The sequence below is a fragment of the Sorex araneus genome, chromosome 1 (assembly GCF_027595985.1).
Source record: "Sorex araneus isolate mSorAra2 chromosome 1, mSorAra2.pri, whole genome shotgun sequence".
NCBI classification, from domain to species: Eukaryota; Metazoa; Chordata; class Mammalia; order Eulipotyphla; family Soricidae; genus Sorex; species Sorex araneus.
This window is the reverse complement of record NC_073302.1, coordinates 386,290,171-386,306,412: the sequence shown is the minus strand read 5'-3', so window position 1 is coordinate 386,306,412 and position 16,242 is coordinate 386,290,171. Positions and strand designations below refer to the sequence as shown.

Sequence of the window (16,242 nt, the reverse complement as noted above, 5' to 3'; positions counted from 1 at the left end):
TTGCAACTTCTCATTTTAGAAAATAGATGTGTTGCTAACTTTTTTCTTGGTTTAATAGATGTACTTAGAGGTAACGATGCTTATAAATATGTAAGTTTCATCCTAGTTTTAAATATTTGCTAGATACTTAATAGGATTTTACTATACCACCATTATAAGAATGCAGTAGTAATGCTGATTTCAGGGGGAAAAAAAGGTTATTATGTTTTCCTAGAGTTCTTTTTTCATTTCTCCTTGATTATATAGCTTAATTTTGTTTTTTAGAATTAGAATTGGTTTTTAATATGAAAGTATTAAATACTGATTATTTATAGTTTCCATAGAGAAATGTTATTAAAGCTTTCTTGAAATATGAAAAAAAAAACCTGCTTAGGCTACATATGAACTTGCAAAAATTTAATAATTGATATACTGCTCCCCTTATCTGGTTTTCCAAGAACACAGTAATGCAATGTTTTCACTTTTTCTTCCTCTTCCATTTTAAAATTTATTACACTGAAACAACAGCTTTAAGTATGTATACCTATCTTGCATTTATGTCACCAACTCCCTGTAATTTAAAGAGATAATGGATTGAGAGAAGAGATGGATTCAATGCCTGTGTATTTTCCCTGTCCGCACTCCAGATACTTCAATACCATTCTTTTTTGTTTTGTAGTTTTCCCCATTCTTTGTTTCGTATCTTGTTGGCCTTAACTAGTGGTGAAACAAGAACTTACTGTTGATTGTTAATAAATAACTAGAGATTAGGTTAAGTAATGGCATATTTTATCATACTTCTGTGGGTAATTCAACATAGCGGTACCCTTTATCCATTTACCACATCTTAGTTTTTTTAAAATTGCATTTAGCCCTCTTTTGAAGCCCTTTGGACTTGTAAAGTAAGCTAATGTACTGTAAAATGGCATTAGAGTTGTGGTCCATGTTTACACAGGACTGAGGAGTTTTCCAAATGTGAACTTCTGTTTAAAATTGTGACAGTTCCTATAAATTGCTTACCATCTCATAGGATAGAGACCGAGAGAAGTAGGGCAGATGAATGTTTAATAACTGTGTAATACACATTTATAATCATTAGTGGTCATGTATTTCTTCACCCACCTTGTTGCTAATAGTTTTTGTAATACTGTAAAAGTATTAAGCATTTCTTTATTCTTGCGGGGGCAGGTTGTGGGTGGAACACCTGGTGGTGCTCAGGGCTTACTCCTCTGGGTTTTGTGCTCAGGGATCACTCCTGTCAGGCTCTGGCAACCATATGGTGTACTGGGGATTGAACGTGGGTAGTTCCTGTGCAAGGCAAATGCCTTACCTGCTGTACTATCGCTCTGGCCCAAAATTGGTTTTTAAAGAGTGTATTGAATCAACTCATTTTTCTCTGCACATTTACAGAATAAAGGTAGCATACTTTCTCAAAGGGAAGCTGTGAAAATCAGGGAGTAGCTTTATAAATAATTTCAATATTTACTAGTTTTCTTTCCAGGTATGGACTAGGTATTATAATAGCTAGATATGACACATTTCTCAGTCTTTGCCTTTAAACTTTTCTTTCCCAGCTAAAAATAGAAGTGATAAATAGAAATAAAGGTTTGTTTGATGCTGAGAAGATAATCACCAGAAAGAAAATCTGATGGAGCAAGAACTATCAAGGCAGTGAGTGTATGGTACTTATTAATTAGGTGTCCCTTCTAAGATGAAATATGTAGCTGGTGATCCTGATCTTCCTATATATCAATGTATTGATGTTTTCACTGCTTCACACACTTGAATAATATGCAGCTGGAAAGTAACTTAACCATAGAAAACTTTGCATTCTCCCACACCAGAGCTTTAATGGAAAGTCAAATAGCCAACAAACAAATATAACTGCTGTTTATAGCATCATTGTGTTTATTACAGGCAATGATTCCTGTGAATACCTTCTCTCAAGTGGCAGATTTCTGGGAGAGAAAGTTTGGCAACCTCATAGTTGTATGATGCATAAATACAAAATCAGGTAAGGTGTTTTTGTTGTTGCTGTTGTTGTTTGCTTTATTTTTTTAGACCAGGTTATAATATATAGTGAAAAACAATTTTACTTATTTACCCAACTACTTTTCAGAAGAGAGATAACCAGACCCAAGACAATAACCCTTGAGTGAAGAACTCTTACTTTTGGACTTTGATAGTGACATAATTATTCTGAAATATTGGATAAAGTGCATGATATTGCTAAAGTCTATCTTAAAACATTTCATAAATGGAAGCTATTTAATATTGAGAGTTAGCTAATCATGTATATACTTACAGATTAAATTAATCTAGCCATCTGTTTCTGAAGCAACTTAATTGTATGCATAACAATTCTGTAGTACTTCCTCCCAGCTCTCACAAACTACATTTTTTAAAAATTCCATTATGCTGATTTCACTTGTTTTAATTCATGTTTCTTTGTTAATTTCAGTGAAGCAAAAAACTGCCTTGTAGATAAACGTATTGCATTTATTGGTGATTCCAGAATCCGTCAATTGTTTTACTCTTTTGTAAAAATAATTAATCCCCAATTCAAAGAAGAAGGAAATAAGGTAACTGTTCTTATTCCACTCATTAAGTATTGTTTTAAAAGTTACTTAACTGAATAGTTATAAGTAATGCTTCTTCTCAGTAACAAAAAAGAGCTCTGTAGGTTTTATTTTTTTTTATTATTATTTTTTAAACTCTGGTTTAGGGAAAGAGGCAGGGGAAAAAGAGGATGAATTGTCTTAATGAGAAACATAAGCAGAAGTCATGGGTAAGGTACTAGCATACCTTTTATTAACCTAAACATTTCATTTTCAGAAATAATTCCTACCATGAAAAATTGATAAGAAAATCTTATAAAGAGTTAAAAAAGTACTGAGAAAACAGAAAATATTTCTGATTTTTCTTTTAATACTCTACTTATTTGACGGTCTTTTGGGGGAGTAGACTCTCCAGTGCTGCTTAGAAGGTCTGGGATCCCCGGTTTTGATTCATAGCGGGTTAGGCTGGTGGTTCAGTATAATGATTGAGGGTGCTTTGCCGGTAGGACCCTCTGGTGCCTTGCTGGGGATGGATCAGTCACTTCAACACTGCTGGGGACCTCCAGGGTCAGTCTGTGGGCTCAGGGACTATTTGGTGCCAGGTATTGAACGCATGTGAAACAAAATGCCTTTCTTTCTTAACCACTGTACTATCTCTAGGACCCTACAGTCTCACTTTTTTCTTTTTCTTCTTTTTTTTTTGGTTCCTGTGCTTAAGACTTATTCCTAGCTCTGTGCTCAGAGATCAGAGATCATTTTTAGTGGTGCTCAAGGGACCATATGTTTTGCCAGGAATTGAATCCAGGTCAGATGTGGGCATGGCAAGCACCTTACCCCTACCTGCTGTGCTTTTTATCCTAGCTTCTACTAACTCTTTTAAAGAAAAGTATTTTATAATCTTTCACCATGTGCAGTTTTATATATTTTCCCCCATCATTTACTATTTACTATATTGTATAATCAATGTATTGACATAATGAGACATATAATTGAATAAATATAACACAGCTGTCTTCACTTTTTATAGTTTTCTATTTTTTAAAAATCTTGTCTTTAAAAAAAGTATGGTTTTAGAGCCAGAGAGATAGTTTACAGGGGAGGGTGCTTGCCTTGCACACAGATTACTGGGGTTTGATCCCCAGCAGTTCATATGGTTTCTTGAGTACTGCCAAGAGTAAGCCCTGTGCTCAGAGCCAGAAGTAGGCCCTGAGTAGTGCTGTGCGTGGACCCCTCCCAAGAAACAAAATATAAGGCCAGTTTCCATTATATCTTTGAAAACTTAGCTTTATTATTTTCTTAGAATGCCCTATGTTTTTAAGAATGTTAATATATTATCATTAGCAATATATATCGAAGTCTGATACTTTGCTGCCATGATGTCATTGGTCAGTCATGCTATGCAATTCTAACAGTGTAATAAATTTCTACACTTTTTATGGAAAATGCCCCCACTGGGGCTGGAGCAGTAGCACAGTGGGTAGGGCGTTTGCCTTGCATGCTGCCGATCTGGGTTCGATTCCCAGCATCCCATATGGTCCCCTGAGCACTGCCAGGGGTAATTCCTGAATGCAAAACCAGGAGTAACCCCTGTGCATCACCAGGTGTGACCAAAAAAGAAAAAAAAAAAAAAAAAGAAGAAGAAGAAGAAAGAAAATGCCCCCACCTTCCCATTTTTGTGGTTGTTACGTCAACTAGAAGTCACACATTTGAATACATTCAATTGTGAGTACTTGGCACACATTTGAGTATACTGTGGCTGTAGAGCTCCCTGACAGTCGCTCACTAGGCGCTTGTAAATGCACTTTAGGTAAGTCACACTCCTAGCCACAGTGTTTGCACATGTTTAGTTTTGATGGCTGTACAAACTCTTGGCTGTATACTGGAGATTTCACTTTTTCTGATGATCTATTCACAAGCATTAGAAAATTTCATAGTTTAAATTTGTATCTTTGAGAGGCTGAAGAGATAACACAGTGGGTATGCCACTTGTGTTGTGTACAGCCAACCAGGATTCAATCCCTGGCATCCCATATGGTTCCCTGAGCACTGAGTGCAGAGTCAGAAGTAATTCCTATGTTCAGAACCAGATGCAACCCCTGAGCATCTCTGGGTGTGACCCCTCCGCCCCATTATATCTTTGAAAAATAATCAGAATGAAATCTTCCTTTACATTTGTTAATCAACTTGTTAAAACTATTGAGTTAAACTTTTTTGAGAATATCTTATAATAGCCTTATATGACCTATGGTTCTAATTCCTATCTTTACCTGTGTATGATTGGGAGTGGGAATGGCAATAAGAGAAAGTTAGAAAATTAGAAAAAAATAGAAAATTAGAGTACAAGAAAATTCAGAGTACAGAGTATAGCTCAGTAATTGATGATAAAAATTTAACTGTACACATAGGTTTACCCTATGATAATCAGATGAAAAGTTAGGAAATTCATGGCAAAGAAGCTTCCCATTTAGTGGTACAGTGTAAATTGTTTCAATCTATTTCTTAGTAGAGGTGTCTACAGTGTTCACTAGGAAAGATTTTGTCCACTAGGAAAGATTGTTATACTTTTTAAAGTTAATAATGGAAATAGTCCATTTTTCATTGTTTTTGATATCTTCAGATATATACTTCATCAGTATTTATTGGTAATTTCTTCAGAAAAGAGTTAGAACTACTTGATTACATAAGTTATCATACTAACAGTAAACATTTTAAAAGTTTATGAAATTTAAAAATAAGTAAAAATGTTTCTGATTTCCAAGGAATGGTTTTAATATTACAAGTTTAGAATAGTGTGACTTACTAAAAATTTGAATAATGAATTTGGCAACAGTTGAAAATATTTAAAATGGTTTTGTCTAAAGCTGAAGTAAGTATAATAAGGTTCATTGTTGATCCTGTCTCAAAAGTACATACAATGGTCCTGCTCTTAACTTCCAAGTTCTCCTTGCCAAATACTGAATAAAAAAAAACCTGTTTTGCTCTGATCCAGTCTGGATTCTTCTCTTGCTGATTTCATACTAGTTTTCATGACTTGTTGCTTTGGGTTGCATCCTATTCTTGTTATGAACTGACTGTTTGTGTCTCTTCAAGTATCATGTTGAAGCTCTCTCAGAACTCCCAGTGTGGTGGTGTTCTATCAGAGGTAGGGCCTTTGATATCATTTAGGGTTAGCTGATGTCATAAAGTCAGGGCCATCATCCTACATGTCTCAACATATGTGCAAGAGTTTCCTTAGTAGATTTAAAGGTTTATAGGCTGAGCAAATGTTTACCCTCACATGATAACACAGTTTTTTTGAGGGATTTATAACAATTTATCCACTCAACAGCATTTTATGGGACAGTCTCTCTACTATATTTTGTTAGCAAAAAAAAAAAATCTATTTTTGCCATTGTGAAATTTAAGTTTTGTTGTTAAATTTAAGTATTTTGGTACCTACTAATTTGCATCTCCCTGAATACTGATGAGGCTAAACATCTTTCAGATTTACACTGGGGCATTTTTGTTTGTTATGTAAGAAACCTTTATTAATTGAGTTAATGATATTCTCTCTGTATTTTTAAAGGTTTCAAAGTTTTGACTGTATCTGTAAATCTAAATCCGTGTAGAAGTGATTTTAATTGACGGTGTGAGACAGGGATCCAGTTTCACTTTATCTCAAAGCATAATGATTCTTTAAACATCATTAACAGAATAGACTTCTCCCCTTTTTTTGCCTTTTGGGCCACACCTAGCGATGCTCAACTTTACTTCAGATGTTTCACTCAGGAATTACTCCTGTCTGTGCTTGGGGCACCATATGGGATGTCAGAGTTTGAACCCAGGTCAACTGCATGTGAGGCAAGCATTCTACCCGCTGTACAATCTCACTGGCCTCAGACTTCCCTTTCTTTCAATGATTCATCTGTTCCTTATAAAACCTTTATGTATACCAGTGCCTATTTACACTTCTGTGTTTCCTTCCTTATATCTACAAATACCACACTGTCTAGCAGTCTTAATAGATTAGACATTGATTACTGCATTTCCTCATCAGGTAAAAAAGATTTTAATATATGTAGTTATTTAGAGATTCCAGGTATTTGAATTTTTACTATTTTATAATTATACTATTTGGAACATCCAGCTGCCTCAGTCTCTGCATCAGGTTATGGAAGAAACTAGTGAACTACCCTAAGAACTTCAACCTGAAGTCACTCATATTACATTTAGTCACACTGTAGTGACCAGAATTAGTTATGTGACCCTATCAAAGTGGAAAGCACTCAGGAAATTAAGAGAACAATAAATCTCTGTCATATAATTATCCTAGGATTAATTTTCAATTGTGGCAAAATAAATTCATATAGCATGTTTAGTTACCTGTATTTGAGATTTTATCTTTGAATTCTAACATGTTGAAAATGACATGTAAACTATTTAACTAGTGTCATAAAAAAATTTTATCCAGGTATTTTACCCTTTGGATTAAATGTAGCTAATTGAGATGTGACACTTAGATTAATCAATAGAAGCAGCTAAAAGGGGAATTATTTGCATATAATTAATCCATGCATTCATATTTCACTGTTGTCTATTTTTTATGACAGCATGAAAATATTCCTTTTGAAGACAAGATTGCATCAGTCAAAGTGGTATGTTCATAAGCTAATGTTACATAATGTTTTAACCATATTTAGTGGCTCATTCATTTGCACATCAGCTAATGCCTTATAGGTAATAAATATGTTTCAGTGTAGTCTTGTGAGTAGACAAAAATAGTAAAGTATTTACTAAATGTGTGCATTATTTTCTGTAGTAAAATAGAAATTTTATAGCACTGTACTGTAGCACTGTCATCCCATTGTTCATTGATTAGCTCGAGCGGGCACCATTATTCTCCATTGTGAGACTTGTTAACTGCTTTTGCCATATCAAATGTGCCATGGGGAGCTTGGGTGGGATACTCTCGGTAGCTTGCTGGGCTCTATGAGAGGGACGGAGGAATTGAACCTGTGTTCGATGCTTGGAAGACAAATGCCTTACCTGCTGTGCTATTGTTAGCACTGTCCTCCTCATTGTCCCATTGTTCATCAATTTGCTCAAGCGGGCACCAGTAACATCTCCATTGTGAGACTTACTGTTACTGTTTTTGGCATATCGAATACGCCGTGGGTAGCTTGCCAGACTCTGCCATGCAGGCAATATACTCTCAGTAGCTTGCTGAACTCTCTGAAAGGGACGGAGGAATCGAACCCGAGTTAGCCACGTGCAAGGCAAACACCCTACCTGCTGTGCTATTGCTCCAGTCTGCTGTGCTGTGCTATTGAGGAAGTGATATTTTGACTTAAGCCTCAGGGATAAGTAGGAGCTAGTCAGACTTGGTGGAAGAGTTTCCTGGTATTATAGGAGGAACACTTATGCAAAGTTCTGGAGAAAAAGGAGTATATTGGGCATTCTAGGAGTTGAGAGCCGGAAACAGTAGCTAGAGAAAGCAAGGAGAAAGGTGTAGGGGTGTGTGTGGGGGGCTGTGGTAGAATGCTTAGGCAGAAGTAAAATCCTACACCTTCTTAGTAATTTTAAGAATTTTAGAACTTCGAGATCCGTTGAAAATTCTTGAATATTTAAAGCAGGAATGAGATGAGCTTTAAATGTTTAATTTATTCTAGCTAAAATGTGGAGAGTTAGTTTAATAGAAAGCAAAAGTGAATGTAGGGACGACTATTTTGATTCCCATAGTGATACTGGAAAAAGATGGTATGGGTAGCGGTTTTTGTTTTGCTTTTTCCTTTTTTTTTTTTTTTTTTTTTCCGGTGGAGGGGTCTGGGGAGCTCCCAATCCATGCTCAAGCAATTCTTAGCCATCCGGGCCAGCAGTTCAATTTGAGGTCTCAAGGATGCAGTGCTACTCCAACTCTGTGGTACTGCTCAGGCCCTGTGGATTACCTGACCACTCCAGGGTTTTTCTGGGGGCCTTTATAACTACAGCCGTGTGTGTACTGGCTCCTCCACGGGAGGTGTGCCTCAGGTAACTCACACTAGCTTTCCATCCTGAAGGTGTTTTCTTTTCTTAGTGTGATATATGTCAATGTATTATGAATGATAAGTATTACTGATGCCTTTAACTTTTTCTTTTCTTATACTTCTGTTTTAGGATTTTCTTTGGCACCCAGAGGTGAATGGTTCTATGAAACAGTGTATTAAAGTGTGGACAGAGGTCTGTATTTGAAATGTAGTCCTTTCTGGTGTGGAGCACACACAAGCAACACACATTCAAGGGCGCCTTAGAATATTTCTCTCCCCTTTACTCCTTTTCCCATTCTTGTATATTTTTTTTTTTTATAATTTATTTATTTTTAATTAGAGAATCACCGTGAGGGTACAGTTACAGATTTATACACTTTTGTGCTTATACTTCCCTCATACAAAGTTCGAGAACCCATCCCTTCACCAGTGCCCATTCTCCACCACCCGTAAACCCGGCGTCCCTCCCACCCTCCCCACTCCCATCTCCCCCCCACCCCACCCTGCCACTGTGGCAGGGCATTCCCTTCTGTTCTCTCTCTCTAATTAGCTGTTGTGGTTTGCAATAAAGGTGTTGAGTGGCCGCTGTGCTCAGTCTCTAGCCCTCATTCAGCCCGCAACTCCCTTCCCCCACATGGCCTTCGACTACAATGTAGTTGGTGATCGCTTCTCTGAGTTGACCTTTCCCCGGAACGTGAGGCCAGCCGAGAAGCCATGGGGTCAACCTCCTGGTACTTATTTCTACGGTTCTTGGGTATTAGTCTCCCACTCTGATATTCTATATACCATAGATGAGTGCAGTCTTTCTATGTCTGTCTCTCTCTTTCTGACTCATTTCACTCAGCATGAAACTTTTCATGCCCATCCACTTAACTACAAAATTCTTGACTTCCTTTTTTCTAACAGCTGCATAGTATTCCATTGTATAGATGTACCAAAGTTTCCTCAACCAGTCATCCGTATTGGGGCATTCGGGTTTTTTCCAGATTCTGGCTATTGTAAACAGTGCTGCGATGAACATACATGTGCAGATGTTGTTTCGATTGTACTTTTTTGCCTCTCTGGGATATATTCCCAGCAGTGGTATTGCTGGGTCAAATGGGAGCTCAACCTCTAGTTTTCTTGTACTTTATTTATTAATTTGGGGGGCCATACCTGGAAATGCTCAGTCGGGACTTATTCCTGGCTCTGCACTCCTTGCAGGGCTTGGGGAACTATATGTGGTACCTTGGATTGAACGTGTGTTAGCCACATACAAGGCAAGTGCCTGACCTGCTGTTTCTTGATAACAAGTAGGCCAAATTATACCAATACTGTGGAATGAGAATTATTGATCATGGCACAATGCTGTCACTATATCAGTCTTAAGGTGACTATGCTTATGCCATACTTCTCAGAATCAAATTTTTTTGGTTTTGCTCTAACTCAGTATAATTAAAATGCAGATAATCTTTGTAGTGTAAAAAAAACTATTTTCTTGAATATTACTCTGCTTTGTCTTCCAATCTCATGCTCAAATCCTTCAAGAAACTTTTCCTTTATCAGTACTCTCAGTAGCTTGCTGACCTAAAAGTTGTCACCTTAAAGGTGACACTGCTTTTGTCACCTAAAAGTTGAGTCCTAATATCTTTTCACTCATACTGTTCAAGTAAATGAGATGAAAGTCAAGCATGCTTCTGATCTCGGAATACTTTCATTTTAGAATATTTATAGACTTGTACTCTGTAGACTTCCATAGATGCTTTTTAAGTAGGTGTCATAATGGACTGGAGTTTTATTCTAAACAATATACTCAGTGTTCAGAGTATATTGCATATTGCCAGATTTCAATAGTATTTGCATTTTGTTTTTAAAGAACACTAATAAATTCACTATATAAGCCTTAGTGATCATAATATAATCATCAAGGGTTTTAGAAATTAGATCGGCATCTTGTTTGGGGTACCCCGTCCTCATTCTTGCCCCACCATGGCTACTCCTGGTGATAGTTTCAGCCGGTGATACTGGCCTGGTCTGATGCTTGAACTTGGAGATGCAATGTTTTTTAGGTCCACTGTGAGGCTTCACCACAGTCACTGGTGGTGTTGGGGGGTACTAAAGCCTTCCTAGCAGTATTTGGAGCCATCAGGGCTATACCCAGGGGTGCTTTGGGGATCATGCAGTAATGGGATAAAGGTTGGATTTCATGCAAATAAAGAATGTGCTTGGACTTGGGGCTTTCTCGTTGGCCTATCTTACACCAAAAAGCCAATAAGGAACTTTAGAAAATTAAAATGAACTTAGTATCACGATCACGATTACGATAACGAAATTCCGTTAATCACCGATTTCTAGGGCGGGTTCAGTAACCTCTCATTTCGTCCTTTCCCTGAGATCTTAGAAGTCTATCTCAACTCAGCCCTCCCAACGATGTCGCAATGGGGGCTTTGTCAGGGTCAGGGGAATGAAATCCAGCTTGTTACTGGATTTAGCATATGAATACACCATGGGAAGCTTGCAAGGATGTCCCATGTGGGCAGGAAACTCTCAGAAGCTTGCCAGTTTCTCCCAGAGGGAGAAGTAGGCTACAAGATACTGCATGGTCGCTTTGCAGCCACCCACTTCTGAGAGCTCGCTTTTAAGTCTCTGGATGTTGGCCGTTAATGGGATTACACACACCTGGGTTCCTCTGCCAGTACCTTCATTCATGAGGCCTGTCCGAACGTGTGGAGAGGGGCCTCGAGCACAGCTGTAGCTAGGTTCCAGTGGTCTTTGGCCACCGGGAGCTCTGCTCGGGGTGGGGAGGGAAGCTGGAGCCCATCCCCTCCAAGGGTCCCTGGGGAAGACAGCCAGGCGTGCGGGCAAGACTCTCTGCATCACTCTCTTCAGAGAGCTTGCTTTTAAGTCTCTGGATGTTTGCCGTTGATGGGATTACACACACCTGGATTCCTCTGCTGGTACCTTCATGCATGAGGGCTGTCCAAATGTGTGGAGAGGGGCCTCGAGCATGGCTGTAGCTAGGTTCCAGTGGTCTTCAGCTGCCGGGAGCTCTGCTCGGGGTAGGGAGGGAAGCTGGAGCCCATCCCCTCCAAGGGGCCCCGGGGAAGACAGCCAGGCATGCGGGCAAGAGACTCTGCATCACTCTCTGAATAAACTTAGGAAATTTGAATTACAATGCCAATCGAGAGTGATGCAGAGAACTTAGTATAGAAAAGATAAGTTGAATTTAAGGAAAAAGTTAGATGATGATGTTAATTCCTTGAATTGCTGATACTATTACAAATACTTTCCTTTCTTTAGGATTCTGTTGCAAGGCCTCATGTGGTTGTAGCAGGAGCTGCCACAGTAAGTTACTTATATTCTTTAAAAAAAACATTTTTGTTTCATACTTAAGAACATGCTTGGAAAAAATTAACTGGAGCTAAATTGCATTCTTTGTTTGATTTTTTCAATATTATTTTGGTTTGGGGGTCACAACTCAGTGCTCAAGGACTAGTCCTGACTTTATGCTTGGGGTCTCTCCTGAACATTCTAGGAGACAATGCTTGGCATTGAACCCAGGTATTCTACATTGCAAGCATGTGCCCCAGACTTTTTCACTATCTCCCTTCTCCCTATATAGAATTCTTTTTGTTTTGTTTTTGAGTCACACCCAGCAGTGCTCAGCTGTGACTTCTGTCTTTGTGCTCAAAAATCCTTTCTGGCAGGCCAGGGGACCCTATAGGATACTGAGGATCAAGTGCTAGTTGGCCTCATACAGTGCAAATGCCATACCTACTGTATTATCACTCCAGCCTGTAGAATTCTTGATTGTACTTATATTTTAATTTGTATTTATAAAATAATGAAACTAATCAATTTATGTAATATCTAGGTAGGGCATTTGCCTTGCACGTGGCCAACCTGGGTTCGATTCCGCTGTCCTCTCGGAGAACCCGGCAAGCTACTGAGAGTATCCTGCCTGCACAGCAAAGCCTGGCAAGCTTCGCTGTGTCATGTTTGATATGCCAAAAACAGTAACAACAAGTCTCACAATGGAGATGTTACTGGTGCCCGCTTGAGCAAATCAATGAACAACGGGTTGACAGTTCTACAGTGCTGCAGTGCTGAATAAACTTAGGAAATTTGAATTACAATGCCAATTCTGTTTTATATATATAATTGCATTATTTCTTATTGAATGCTATACATTGAAGACCTAACTTCATATCAGCTTTTCCTGACCACATTCATATAACTTTTGGATTTGTTCAACTTTTATTCTGTTTCAGCAAAAATCAGTTATCATAGAATGAAGCCTGTTTTAATAAATTAAATATTTCTAGTTCTTTGGTGATAAATGCTAAGTTAATTGTTAATTTTTATTTTCTCTTAGTGGTCTATCAAGATTCACAATGGTAGCAATGAAGCGCTTTCCCAATATAAAATGAACATTACCTCTATAGCACCACTTTTAGAAAAATTGGCTAAGACTAGTGATGTTTATTGGGTCCTACAAGGTAAGGAATGAGCAATAAAAAAACTGTCATTTTGTGTATCTTTTGGAGCAGTAGTTATTACTATCTCTTGTTTCAAGAAGTAAGATCACTGCTTTAGGAGATGAAATCTTAAATTATTTGCAAAATTAGAATAAATTTGAGCTGCTTGCTTTCCTGTTTTGAAAGAGCTCATTAAAGCTATAAAAATAAGAAAAAATTAAAATATCCTCTGAAGAGCCCCAACTGGCTGCCTGTGCAAAATATAAAAAGGGTAGGTTTTGCAGGCAAATGAAGTTTGGCTTCAGATAAATATATTATTGATATGTATATATATTGCTTTTTGGGTCACACCCAGTGATACACAGAGGTTACTCCTAGCTTTGCACTCAGAGATCACTCTTGGTGCTCGGGGGATCATATGGGATGCTGGGAATCGAACCCGGGTTGGCCATACCCTGCCCGCAGTACTATCGTTCCAGCCCCATATTATTAATTTTTGCATAGCAAAAATAATTATGAAAGCAAATAAGATGAATGATATGTATACCTTTGACTTTTAAATTTCTTATGAAGTATATTTATTGTGACTGGGAAATATAGAAAATATTTCATACTAGACTCTTTGAGAATAAATATATTTACAATCAGCATATTTAAATTCATACCATCTAGTTTATACTTGTAATAAAATTCTTTTGAGATAAATGTAACACTAGGTCAGCTCACTTCAGAAGTCTATTGAGTGTCCATTATTGAGTGCTTAACACAATATGAAATGCCTTGGGTATTTCAGTAATTCAAGTTATTTGTCAGAAACTGTTAATATATTTTTCCAAGTTGAATGTCAATCGAAGAAAAGTAACAAAGGTACTTATAATTTGTTCCACAATTCTTAGTTTATTTACAGACTGATTGTTTAGTTAGTAAGATGGGAAAACATTCAATTTCATTTATTTAGCATGATAATAGATCTCACCCCTAAGTAATATTATCCCGCAATTATATGAACAAAGTTTGCAAATTAAGCAATAATAAGAGATAAAAAGGATTGGTATTCTTAGACAGTCTCACATAGTCTGACTTAAGGGTACATGTAGGGTCCTAGGGATAAAACCAGGTCACCTGTGTGTAAAGCACCTTAGCTGCCGCACTGTCTAGCACTCAAACTTAAAATGTTTATTTAAAAATTGATTTTTATTTAAAATCACCTTGTTGTGCTTAGGGGTTACTCTGGGCTCTCTACTTAGGAATGACGGTGCCATTTGGGATGCTGGGGTTTGAACCAGGGTTGGCCATGTGCAAGGAAAGCACCCTACTCATTGTATTATTGCTCTGGACTAAAATCATCTGAATTTTAATAAGGGAATATGAAATATCTTCAATTAACTTGCAGTATCACAATTTTGACTAGTTTTTAATGTTTTTATTTATGTGTTTTATGTACAGATCCAGTTTATGAAGATCTTTTAAGTGAAAATAGGAAAATGATTACCAATGAAAAGATAGATGCCTACAATGAAGCTGCAGTCAGTATTTTAAATAGTAGTACCAGAAACTCTAAATCAAATGTGAAAATGTTCAGTGTTTCCAAATTAATTGCTCAAGAAACTATCATGGAATCTTTGGATGGTTTACATCTTCCTGAATCAAGCAGAGAAACTGTAAGTTTTCTTTTTTATGTTAGTTGATAGACTATTAATTTCTAATTGCTTATAATTTTATCATATAACATGGTAATTGCACTGTTGCACTGTCCTCCCATTGTATATCAATTTGCTTGAGCGGGCACCAGTAATGTCTCCATTGTGAGACTTGTTACTGTGTTTGGCATATCCAATACGCCACAGGTAGCTTTCCAGTCTCTGCATGAGGGTGGGATACTCTCGGTAGCTTGCCGGGCTCTCCTAGAGGGATGGAGGAATCAAACCCAGGTTGACCGCGTGCAAGGCAACGCCCTATCTGCTATGCTATCGCTCCAGCCCCAATTTAATTGTGGTCTTAATTACTTATTCTATTTGGATATCAAGAAGAAATTTTTCTTAAAGTTATAGTAAATACCAAAAAACAGTATCGATTTTATTTTTTTTTATTTTTTTTTTAATAATTTATTTATTTTTAATTAGAGAATCACCGTGAGGGTACAGTTATAGATTTATACACTTTTGTGCTTATACTTCCCTCATACAAAGTTCGAGAACCCATCCCTTCACCAGTGCCCATTCTCCACCACCCGTAAACCCGGCGTCCCTCCCACCCTCCCCACTCCCATCTCCCCCCCACCCCACCCTGCCACTGTGGCAGGGCATTCCCTTCTGTTCTCTCTCTCTAATTAGCTGTTGTGGTTTGCAATAAAGGTGTTGAGTGGCCGCTGTGCTCAGTCTCTAGCCCTCATTCAGCCCGCAACTCCCTTCCCCCACATGGCCTTCAACTACAATGTAGTTGGTGATCGCTTCTCTGAGTTGCCCTTTCCCCGGAACGTGAGGCCAGCCGCGAAGCCATGGGGTCCACCTCCTGGTACTTATTTCTACGGTTCTTGGGTATTAGTCTCCCACTCAAAACAGTATCGATTTTAAAATCTAGAAGTGGAGAAATGTATTGATTTACTAAATCCTCACTATTCTTAACATATCTTATAAGAAGCTTATAAGTTCTCAGCACGTTCATATTTGAAAACTGCTCTATTACGTTTCTGTTGCCTTAAATCTTAAATTGACAAGATAAGCTTTCTTTGAAGAGAACATTATTTTAATAGTAGAATTGTTGTTTCTTTATACTTCTTACACCCAAGCATTTATTATTCAGATATTTGTTCAGTAGACACTGAATAAATTCAGACTGATAGTTGAAAAGGCCTTTAGGTTAAAGTATCAACTTGTACTACATAACTATATTTTCATACATAAATTTTCATGTGGAACTTCCAACAGATAATTATCCTGTTAAAAAGATGTGAGTGTAATTTCTTTTTTTTTAGGCACATATTATCCCTTTCCCTTTGGGTACCCAGGAAGAATAGTTCCATTCCTGTTATGCAAAAAAGTTATATGTTTGCATACTTATATAATTCTTAATATGAGGGGTTTTGTTTAAGGCATCTGGTGGACCCCATGGGCAGGTTAAGAATATTGGGTTAGAGTTTATAGTAAGTTTTCTGGACACAGATCCTCCTTGAATTTTTGGGCTAAAATATGAAACTTTCCAATTAGTTAAGTATATTAAATGCTTAGACTTAAATAATACAAATAT

At 37.6% G+C, this 16,242-nt stretch overlaps 1 protein-coding gene across 1 annotated transcript in view; it reads left to right on the top strand.

The window, feature by feature from the left end:
* CASD1 (CAS1 domain containing 1) overlaps nucleotides 1–16,242 on the top strand; it is a 40,940-nt gene that overhangs the window by 4,885 nt on the left and 19,813 nt on the right. The window contains exons 2-8 of the mRNA XM_055118652.1: nucleotides 1,897–1,993; nucleotides 2,441–2,561; nucleotides 7,127–7,171; nucleotides 8,670–8,732; nucleotides 11,819–11,863; nucleotides 12,894–13,017; nucleotides 14,443–14,657. Of these exons, the coding sequence (XP_054974627.1) occupies nucleotides 1,897–1,993; nucleotides 2,441–2,561; nucleotides 7,127–7,171; nucleotides 8,670–8,732; nucleotides 11,819–11,863; nucleotides 12,894–13,017; nucleotides 14,443–14,657 (710 nt within the window). The remainder of the gene's footprint in view (nucleotides 1–1,896; nucleotides 1,994–2,440; nucleotides 2,562–7,126; nucleotides 7,172–8,669; nucleotides 8,733–11,818; nucleotides 11,864–12,893; nucleotides 13,018–14,442; nucleotides 14,658–16,242) is intronic.